We start from the raw sequence: 13,293 nt of genomic DNA on the forward strand, positions 1-13,293 counted from the left end.
AAAGGACATGACATGAATCCAGAGGAAGGGTTTTTATCTGTGACCTGGAAAATTAATTTACAATGAATTAGTTTAGATTCGGTTAGTTTAGACTAACTAGCAAAATCTAAAGGAAAATTGTATTCTTTATCTCATGACCCCTTTAACTCTAAAAAAATCTAAATTATTAGAAACATTGCCATTTTATCTTTGAGTGTTGAAGTTGTAAGGGGGAATTGGATGCTGAAATGGTCAAAAACGGCCTTGAAGGACTGACCGTCAACAGAGGAATCAAACGATAACCAATAACTAACTAGACACAGGTGCCAATCATCTTTAACCAAGGGAACAAATGAGGAAGAAACACAGGGAGTGAAACAGAATGCAAACTGAGACTCCATGGAAGAGATCAAAATAAGAGTTCCTGGAAACAAATGCAATTTCTAAGATTGAGCCGTATTACAGATAGAGTTTAGTAATTAAAGAGTTACTGAACACTTGCATTCTTAACAGAAGATATGTCATAATTGTGATTTAATTGTGCTGTTTTTCAGACTCACCTCATATTTGTTGGGTGCCACAAAGTTGAGAGCTTCATCAGGATCATATAGGATGGAAAACGCCAACTCTAAAACTTCCTGCAAACACAGGACAGTTCACACACTTCAGGTGTGTTGTTCATCATGCAAAAACATTAACAGTAACACACTCCACACTCAGAATGAGTTATGAACTAACGCTCTTCTAGTATTGTTAAAATCAAGTTTTAATGTGGTTTATGTGTGTATGTGGTGTGTTTAATATGCTTTAAGACAAACCATGTGTAAGTTCATAAGTCGACACCATTGCTGAGTATTTTCTCCTTAAAACTGCAGTGAACCAAAGACAGTCTCAAACACACGCTTTGAAATCGCTGGTGTTTCTGACGTCACAAACTACCTTGTAACCAATCAGATCAACGTGTGATCGTCAACCAGTGGATCTCTGAGCTGAGTGAGTGAGTGGAGGCGGGGCTCATTTGCATATTCATAGAACCACGCATACTAAATGAGGCAAGGGTGTCGAGTTACATTCAAGATATTTTAAGGCATGAAGAGTTTTTGTAAGGAAAAACATTTCAAATATGTAATTTTGGTGATCAAAGATGAGTTTTAAGGGATACAATTATTGACTACAGGAGGACTTGAAAGACAGCAAAGTTATCTGGTCTTTAGTGATGCTCTGTAAATGCTAGCACAAAACATTTATACACTGTTCATGAAAGGTGTTTTTTCTGAAATGTTTTAGTTGGATGTCCATCTAATGTTCTTTTTAATGTTACTGCTTGTTTCAGAACATTCAGAGAAGAATTATCATAAGGAATGTTTCCTTATTCAAGAAAAAACTTTTTTAAGTCCTCCAATAATTGTATCCCTTAAAACTCATCTTTGATCACCAAAATTACATATTTAAATGTTTTTTCCTTAAAACATCTTGAATGTAACTCGACACCCTTGCCTCATTTAGTATGCGTGGTTCTATGAATATGCGAATGAGCCCCGCCTCCACTCACTCACTCAGCTCAGAGATCCACTGGTTGACGATCACACGTTGATCTGATTGGTTACAAGGTAGTTTGTGACGTCAGAAACACCAGCGATTTCAAAGCGTGTGTTTGAGACTGTCTTTGGTTCACTGCAGTTTTAAGGAGGAAATACTCAGCAATGGTGTCGACTTATGAACTTACACATGGTTTGTCTTAAAGCATATTAAAAACACCACATAGACACATAAACAACAAAGCATTTAAAAAACTGGATGTTTTGAACGTTCAGAGAACATTCAGAAATAATGCTTTCATAACTTAATGGGAACGTAAGCAAAACGTTCTAGATAAATTAAACAGTTCCCGAAGATGTTTAGGTTTAAGAGGGAGAAAAACCTTGACCAGACTCTGCCATGTCTCTTGACATACTGTATTTGTTTCATAAATGTAAGAATGAGGAGCTATTGTAAAATATTCAGTGAAAATAAAGCCTGGTAATGTGCTGTGAACTCCTGCGAAACACTCAGAACACAGTTGTGTTCAATCGTGCGTTGGAGGATGAAGATATAAAGTTCTGACCTTGTTCTGTTTGAGCGCGCTCTTCTCCTTCATGTGTGGACAGTCTTTCCCGGTCAGAACCGCTTTCATATCCGACACAGGAACTGTGTGACAACGACAGAGCTTTAGTTCACTATTATGAAGGTAAAATGATGCCATAAAGAATCGCATGCGCAGGGTGAGATTTGAGAAAGTGATCATAAGATTGCAAGCGTAAATTCAATTTACGTATTTTGGCGGGAAAAAAACGTGCCAAAAGTGTAAGCGTGGAAAAATGAAAGTCAGAAGAACACATATCATATTTATTTAGCCTTTACATGATTCACAATACATGAATTATACTTACGAATAACAGTAAAATGCTGCAATTTTTTCTTAAACTTGAAAGGCGATTTACACCTTTACAAATCTTCTCTTGCACATGCAAATTTAATTTACGCTTGCAATCTTATGTAGATTTTCACAAATCTTACCCTGCGCATGCGATTCTCTATGGCATCATTTTACCTTCATTCACTGTTCAGCACATGCTAATAACACTGAGTGCTTGTATATGGACTCACTCTTATCGGTGAGCAGTTCGAACGCCACTTCACCCTGCGGAGACTCGTCCAGATCTCCATAGTGAAGGACCTTGTGATTCAACGACAGGCGGCAGAACCAGAACTTCTCTGAGAGAGGAAATAAAGATCATCAGACACGGGGCCCTATCTAACACCCAGCGCAACTGACTTTGTACACGACGCATGTATCATTCCTACTTTGCACCCGACACACAGCGGACTTTTCCCTCCACAGACGCACGTCGGTAAATTAGGGAATGAACTTGCGCTCCCGGGGGCGGTTCAGCGAAAAGAGGAGGCGTGTTCCGGTGCAAACGTTTCCTGGTGCTATTTTGCAGTTTCAGAAAACAATTCCGCCACAGACCAGGAGAAACCTCGTCTAAAGTCAGTGGCGCGTTATTCAGAGGCTATTTTAAGAGCGCATGCTTGGCCATAATGTAGCGTGTGCACAACACACACACACTTTGCTTCTCTCATCTACACAGACACAGCAGTTCACATTTTTAGAAAACCATACATAATTACAAGGAAAAATATTCCACACGAGGGAAATCATTGTGGTGTCCATGAAGATGTGAAAAAATAGTCATAAATCTAGCTTACACATTTACCCAAATTATCATACGCCTGTTTAACCGAAGCTAATTTGGGTGTGTTTCTCCATCCCCAATGTCACTTCTCTGTGTTTTACGGCCCTGACGAGAACGTCGGTCTCCTCGGCTGTGAACCGCTCCTGGCGTGCGTCTGGCAAACCCGCCGTTATAATAGCAATCCGCCATGGAACAAGCGCGCCTGCTCTTAAAGGGAATGTGAGATGACGCTCTGATTGGTTTATTTCACGTTACGCCCAAACCACACCTGAGTAATGAAGCTACTTCAGACCAACACATTTTAGATTTGCGTCGGGCGCAAGAGTCATTTATCCCGCCGGTATAATAGCAACAGCGTCCGAGATCCGCCCACAAAGTTACTTGTGTTTCGCGTTTGATACTTGCGTTTCAGATCGTTAAAATAGGGCCCAAACACATTAAAGGGAGAGTTCACCCAAAAATTAAAATTAGCCCATGATTTACTCGCCCTCAAGTCATTCTAGGTGTATATGACATTCTTCTTTCAGACAAATACAATCTGAGTTAAATAAATAAAAAATCACTTTTATGATGGATAGATGCACTTTTATGGACTTCAAAACAGAAACAGCCATTCACAGTCATTATAAAGCTTGGAAGAGCCAGGACAGTTTTTAATATAACTCTGATTATATTCATCTGAAAGAAGAATGTCATATACACCTAGAATTACTTGAGGGCGAGTAAATCATGGGGTAATTTTAATTTTTGGGTGAACTCTCCCTTTAAGTGAGTGACGTCAGCAGAAGTGAGGTTCACCTTGTCTCCGTCTGTTGCCGAGTTTGCGGAAGCAGCTTCCCTCACACAGACGGTTCAGTCTCTGCTGTTTGATCAACTCCAGGATCTCCGGCTGGATCCGCTCACGGAGCTCACTGACGGACACAGAACACACACACACACACACATCAGAGGATCTCAAGCCTTCTCACTGACGGACACAGAACACACACACACACACACCAGAGGATCTCAAGCCTTCTCACTGACGGACACAGAACACACACGCACACACACACACACACACACACACACACACACACACACACACACACACACACACACACACACACATCAGAGGATCGAAAAGCCTTCTCACTGACGGACACAGAACACACACACACACACACACACACACACACACACACACACACATCAGAGGATCTCAAGCCTTCTCACTGACGGACACAGAACACACACACACACACACCAGAGGATCTCAAGCCTTCTCACTGACGGACACAGAACACACACGCACACACACACACACACACACACACACACACACACACACACACACACACACACACACACACACACACACACACACACACACACACACACACACACACACACACACACACACACATCAGAGGATCTCACACACACATCTGAGCAGGTCATGTGACGTAACTCACATTATGGGAGGCGACTGGAAGTCGTCTTGGCTCATTCTCTCAGACTGACGCAGACGCAGGATCTCAGAGTAACTCAAACTGCGCAGTTTGACCCGCAGCTGCTCCAGTGACGGGGGCTTCATGGCCAGAGCTCTGGTGATCTGCTCACGCACGACTGTCATCACCTGAAACACACACACACACACACACACACACACAGGTTTGCTTTGCTATACTTGTGAGGATATTCAATAGGCGTAATGGTTTTTAAACTGTACAAACTGTATATTCCGTCCACCTACACTAACCCTACCCATCACACACACACACACACACACACACACACACACACACACACACACACACACACACACACACACACACACACTAACCATAAACCTACCCATCACACAAATACTAACCCTAAACCTACCCATCACACACACACACACACACACCAACCCTAAACCTACCCATCACACAAACACTAACCCTAAACCTACCCATCACACACACACACACACACACACAAACACACCAACCCTAAACCTACCCATCACACACACACACACTCTCACACACACTAACCATAAACCGACCCATCACACAAACACTAACCCTAGACCTACCCATCACACACAGACACACACATTAGCCCTAAACCTACCCATCACACACACACACACACACACACACACACACACACACACACACACACACACACACACACACACACACACTAACCCTAAACCTACCCATCACACACACACACACACACACACACACACACACACACACACACACACACACACACACACACACACACACACACCAACCCTAAACCTACCCATCACACACACACAAACACACACATTAGCCCTAAACCTACCCATCACACACACACACACACACACACACGCACACACACACACACACACACACACACACACACACACACTAACCCTAAACCTACCCATCACACACACACACACACTAACCCTAAACCTACCCATCACACACACACACACACACACACACACACACACACACTAACCCTACACCTACCCGTCACACACACACACACACACACACACACACACACACACACACACACACACACACACACACACACACACTAACCATAAACCTACCCATCACACAAACACTAACCCTAAACCTACCCATCACACACACACACACACACACACACACACACACACACCAACCAACCCTAAACCTACCCATCACACACACACAAACACACACATTAGCCCTAAACCTACCCATCACACACACACACACACACACACACACACACACACACACACACACACACACACACACACACACACACACACACACACACACACACACACACACACACACACACTAACCCTAAACCTACCCATCACACACACACACTAACCCTAAACCTACCCATCACACACACACACACACACACACACACACACACACACACACACACACACACACACACACACACACACACACACACACACTAACCCTACACTTACCCATCACACACACACACACACACACACACACACACACACACACACACACACACACACACACACACACACACACTAACCCTAAACCTACCCATCACACACACACACACACACACACACACACACACACACTAACCCTAACCCTACCCATCACACACACATTCACACACTAACCCGACCCCTAAACCTACCCATTACACACTCACACTAACCCGACCCCTAAACCTACCCATCACAGACACACACACCCTAAACCTACCCATTACACACTCACACTAACCCGACCCCTAAACCTACCCATCACAGACACACACACACACACTCACCTTGTTGAAATCTTCTGCAGTGGCCCTCATCTCTTTCCAGGTCTTGTTGAGCAGTTGAATACACACACAGAAGAACTCTTCCCAGGCGCGCTCATGCGTGAAGAACATCGGATGGAAGTCGTTACAGCCTTCATTCGCTGCGGAGACAAACCAGTTCACGTGCGCATTTACACAGGCCTCTGTTTACATCTACATCACACACACACACACACACACACACACACACACACACACACACACACACACACACTGCAGAAACAGCTGTTGCTTCTGAAAATATAACAATCCAGAATATTGATGTCTGTGTTTACACTTGATCACTGTGATCCGATCAAGCAGTGGGATCATCAGGACATTATCGGATCTCTATTTCCCGCGTAATATCTACAATAAGTCAGTGATGGAAAAATGTCCGCAGTGAAAAGTCGCCATGAAGTGGTGGGGATCCTTTCAAAAACTGTTTTCAGTCGCGTTTCAAATCTCCTAAAACAAGGAGAAGAAGGTTGCAAATAGCAATCCACTGCACAGATAACAGAACCCGCAGAACACTCACGCAGTTCTCCGACCTGTAGAAGATCACACAGCATCCGCGTCAGCTCAATCGCACAGCGACCGAACGGACACTCGTGTTTATCCTCTCGACTGCTGTTCTCCAGGACTATCTGAAACACACAAGCACGTGTGCAGGCCATATGACAAAAAGTCAAAAATATGACATCCTAAATCCAAATTAGGAGATTAAAAATGTATAATTATGACATAAAGACTACTAAATTCAAGTTATAGCATAAATCAAAATCATGACAAAATGTAAAAAATCTGACATACTTAATTTGAAATTATGACTTGAAAAGTTTTTTTTTTTAAATCACTATTTCGACTTTTCATCTCATAATTATGAAATTGAAGTCATAGTTGTAATTAGTATGTCATAATTTTGACTTTTTAAGTGAATTTCAACTTCAACAGTATTTGAATGGTAACTCATTTTGTTCTCATAGTGGTAGCACTTTATTTTACAGTCCTGTTCCCCAATTACAATAACTGGGTAATAATAACTGGGTACTAGCCCTGAACCTAACCTTAAAGGGATAGTTCACTTTGAAATTCATTTTTGGTATGTTTTAGCTTACCTCAAGGGCATCCAAGATGTAGGTGTCTTTTTTTCCGCGGTAGTTTCAATTTTGATATTTTTAGGTCAAACCGTTCTTGTCTGTCAGTCATATAATGCAGGTCTATGGTCACGGTCTCAAAACACAAGCACAGAGTCCAAATTAAAACAATTCCCCGTCGTCCAAATTAAACAATTCCCCATCGTAAGTACACATTGATGGCCTGAGACACGAAACGAGCGGTTTGTGTGAGAAAACGAACAGTATTTATGTAGTTTTTAGCTCTTATACGCAGCCACGTCCAATTGATCTGAGGGCGCTCGCGCATCCTGGTGTGTGACGTGTACGCAGACTGGTGCATAGATATATATACACTAGATGTCGCTTTGTCTACGGCAGTTCATTGGAACGAATGTCTTTAAGGTGACATCTAGTGTATATATCTATGCACCAGTCTGCGTACACGTCAGATCAGATCACTCGGACATGTCTGCGTATAAGAGGTAAAAACGATATAAATACTGTTCGTTTTCTCACACAAACCGCTCGTTTCGTGTCTCAGGCCATCAATGTGTACTTACGATGGGGAATTGTTTAATTTGGACGACGGGGAATTGTTTTAATTTGGACTCTGTGCTTGTGTTTTGAGACCGTGACCATAGACCTGCATTATATGACTGACAGACAAGAACGGTTTGACCTAAAAATATCAAAATTGAAACTACCGCGGAAAAAAAGACACCTACATCTTGGATGCCCTTGATGTAAGCTAAAACATACCAAAAATGAATTTCAAAGTGAACTATCCCTTTAACCCCTGTAGTTACCGTATATTACCCAGTACTAACTAAGACAAGTACACTGTAAGTACACACACTGTGAAAAGTTCCACAGTCTGCACTCCCACAAAACATCCTCACGCCACATCACATCTACTAGTTTCTAGAATCATTTAGTGTAATACTCTCGTGATCCAGACTGATCTCATGAAATGGCGTATGTATGACACGCCAATTCGTATTTCCATTTTTGCCGTGTTATCAACACGCATAATCGATTTTCAGCGTGTTTATCAACGCCGGTGACTTAACGTTACATTACTGTATAAATATATATGACCTACCCCAACCGCGTCCCTAAACCTACCCGTCACTGGGGTTAATACCATTTATGAGTGTTCCCCTACCATCCTAGGAAACAAAAATATTGCTCCCCAGATGTAGATATACATTTTGCTCAGTTTCGCTCGGACATTTAACGGCGTACACATACACGCGGAATCACTCTGACGTTTAACGGCGTAGACATACACGCGGAAGATGACGGTTCGTTTCGGCGTGGACATACACGCGGATAGCTCAAAATGCGTATAAACAACACGCCACTTGACTTGAAAGTGGCGTGTATGTTTACGCAAAGTCATGATGTCATGTTGCGTGATCAGTAGAAGCACATGATACCGCAAACATTCACATTCAGTCGCATTATCACTCTTGTTTATCACTCAGCAATTTTTATTTCCTTCTTTCTGTTTTTGTAACTCTGGCTCTATTTAAACAAACACACTTTGGCTCAATAATGTTACTTGTGTTTGATACTGGGAACTAAACTTGCTTTAATTCACTCTGATGGCTATCTGACAAATACAATAATATTATAGCACACAGTGCTTGAGAAAAGACATAAAAAGAGGTAATGGTTCTGAATGTGAGCTCTTACTCTGATATACGTGTCCTGGTGTAGTTTGGCGAGGTACAGCATGTTGTCGAGCGCCAGCATTCCCGGTGGCGTCTGAGTGAAATCCATGGCAGGATTCATTGGATTCTGTGAACAAAACAAAACACACACAACAGCACATCACTACCACTGATTACCATTAAACCATCACATTACACACACTTCAACACATCACTATCACTGATCACCATTAAACCATCACATTACACGTACATCAAAACATCACTATCACTGATCCACCATTAAACCATCACATTACACACACTTCAACACATCACTATCACTGATCGCCATTAAACCATCACATTACACACACTTCAACACATCACTATCACTGATCACCATTAAACCATCACATTACACACACTTCAACACATCACTATCACTGATCTCCATTAAACCATCACATTACACACACTTCAACACATCACTATCACTGATTCATCATTAAACCATCACATTACACACACTTCAACACATCACTATCACTGATCCATCATTAAACCATCACATTACACACACTTCAACACATCACTATCACTGATCACCATTAAACCATCACATTACACACACTTCAACACATCACTATCACTGATCACCATTAAACCATCACATTACACACACTTCAACACATCACTATCACTGATCACCATTAAACCATCACATTACACACACTTCAACACATCACTATCACTGATCACCATTAAACCATCACATTACACACACTTCAACACATCACTATCACTGATCCATCATTAAACCATCACATTACACACACTTCAACACATCACTATCACTGATCACCATTAAACCATCACATTACACACACTTCAACACATTACTATCACTGATCCATCATTAAACCATCACATTACACACACTTCAACACATCACTATCACTGATCACCATTAAACCATCACATTACACACACTTCAACACATCACTATCACTGATCACCATTAAACCATCACATTACACACACTTCAACACATCACTATCACTGATCACCATTAAACCATCACATTACACACACTTCAACACATCACTATCACTGATCCATCATTAAACCATCACATTACACACACTTCAACACATCACTATCACTGATCACCATTAAACCATCACATTACACACACTTCAACACATCACTATCACTGATCCATCATTAAACCATCACATTACACACACTTCAACACATCACTATCACTGATCCATCATTAAACCATCACATTACACACACTTCAACACATCACTATCACTGATCCATCATTAAACCATCACATTACACACACTTCAACACATCACTATCACTTATACATCATTAAACCATCACATTACACACACTTCAACACATCACTATCACTTATACATCATTAAACCATCACATTACACACACTTTAACACATCACTATCACCATTAAACCATCACATTGCACACACTTCAACACATCACTATCACTGATCCATCATTAAAACATCACTTCAACACATCACTATCACTGATCACCATTAAACCATCACATTACACACACTTCAACACATCACTATCACTGATCCATCATTAAACCATCACATTACACACACATCAACACATCACTATCACTGATCACCATTAAACCATCACATTACACACACTTCAACACATCACTATCACTGATCACCATTAAACCATCACATTACACACACTTCAACACATCACTATCACTGATCCATCATTAAACCATCACATTACACACACTTCAACACATCATTATCACTTATACATCATTAAACCATCACATTACACACACTTCAACACATCACTATCACTGATCGCCATTAAACCATCACATTACACACACTTCAACACATCATTATCACTGATCCATCATTAAACCATCACATTACACACACTTCAACACATCACTATCACTGATCACCATTAAACCATCACATTACACACACTTCAACACATCACTATCACTGATCACCATTAAACCATCACATTACACACACTTCAACACATCACTATCACTGATCCATCATTAAACCATCACATTACACACACTTCAACACATCACTATCACTGATCACCATTAAACCATCACATTACACACACTTCAACACATCACTATCACTGATCCATCATTAAACCATCACATTACACACACTTCAACACATCATTATCACTTATACATCATTAAACCATCACATTACACACACTTCAACACATCACTATCACTGATCCATCATTAAACCATCACATTACACACACTTCAACACATCACTATCACTGATCACCATTAAACCATCACATTGCACACACTTCAACACATCACTATCACTGATCCATCATTAAACCATCACATTACACACACTTCAACACATCACTATCACTGATCACCATTAAACCATCACATTACACACACTTCAACACATCACTATCACTGATCACCATTAAACCATCACATTACACACACTTCAACACATCATTATCACTTATACATCATTAAACCATCACATTACACACACTTCAACACATCACTATCACTGATCCATCATTAAACCATCACATTACACACACTTCAACACATCATTATCACTTATACATCATTAAACATCACATTACACACACTTCAACACATCATCACTTATACATCATTAAACCATCACATTACACACACTTTAACACATCACTATCACTGATCCATCATTAAACCATCACATTACACACACTTCAACACATCATTATCACTTATACATCATTAAACATCACATTACACACACTTCAACACATCATCACTTATACATCATTAAACCATCACATTACACACACTTTAACACATCACTATCACCATTAAACCATCACATTGCACACACTTCAACACATCACTATCACTGATCCATCATTAAACCATCACATTACACACACTTCAACACATCACTATCACTGATCACCATTAAACAATCACATTACACACACTTCAACACATCACTATCACTGATCGCCATTAAACCATCACATTGCACACACTTCAACACATCACTATCACTGATCCATCATTAAACCATCACATTGCACACACTTCAACACATCACTATCACTGATCCATCATTAAACCATCACTTCAACACATCACTATCACTGATCACCATTAAACCATCACATTACACACACTTCAACACATCACTATCACTGATCTATCATTAAACCATCACATTACACACACTTCAACACATCACTATCACTGATCCATCATTAAACCATCACATTACACACACTTCAACACATCACTATCACTTATCCATCATTAAACCATCACATTACACACACTTCAACACATCTCTATCACTGATCCATCATTAAACCATCACATTACACACACTTCAACACATCACTATCACTGATCCATCATTAAACTATCACATTACACACACTTCAACACATCATTATCACTTATACATCATTAAACCATCACATTACACACACTTCAACACATCATTATCACTTATACATCATTAAACCATCACATTACACACACTTCAACACATCACTATCACTTATCCATCATTAAACCATCACATTACACACACTTCAACACATCTCTATCACTGATCCATCATTAAACCATCACATTACACACACTTCAACACATCTCTATCACTGATCCATCATTAAACCATCACATTACACACACTTCAACACATCACTATCACTGATCCATCATTAAACCATCACATTACACACACTTCAACACATCATTATCACTTATACATCATTAAACCATCACATTACACACACTTCAACACATCACTATCACTGATCGCCATTAAACCATCACATTACACACACTTCAACACATCACTATCACTGATCCATCATTAAACCATCACATTACACACACTTCAACACATCACTATCACTGATCACCATTAAACCATCACATTGCACACACTT

The 13,293-nt window shown here is 40.5% G+C and overlaps 1 protein-coding gene across 3 annotated transcripts in view; it reads right to left on the reverse strand.

The window, feature by feature from the left end:
• The window catches only part of elmo2 (engulfment and cell motility 2), a 51,121-nt gene that overhangs the window by 7,307 nt on the left and 30,521 nt on the right, over positions 1–13,293 (reverse strand). For all 3 annotated transcript variants that reach the window (XM_082156436.1, XM_082156437.1, XM_082156435.1), the window contains exons 13-20: positions 9,338–9,442; positions 7,060–7,168; positions 6,507–6,643; positions 4,670–4,833; positions 4,014–4,126; positions 2,626–2,733; positions 2,084–2,166; positions 540–617 (exon numbers count right to left, since the gene is read on the reverse strand). In XM_082156436.1, the coding sequence (XP_082012562.1) occupies positions 540–617; positions 2,084–2,166; positions 2,626–2,733; positions 4,014–4,126; positions 4,670–4,833; positions 6,507–6,643; positions 7,060–7,168; positions 9,338–9,442 (897 nt within the window). The remainder of the gene's footprint in view (positions 1–539; positions 618–2,083; positions 2,167–2,625; positions 2,734–4,013; positions 4,127–4,669; positions 4,834–6,506; positions 6,644–7,059; positions 7,169–9,337; positions 9,443–13,293) is intronic.

Source organism: Leuciscus leuciscus, assembly GCF_965113295.1.
Source record: "Leuciscus leuciscus genome assembly, chromosome: 23".
Lineage (NCBI taxonomy): Eukaryota > Metazoa > Chordata > Actinopteri > Cypriniformes > Leuciscidae > Leuciscus > Leuciscus leuciscus.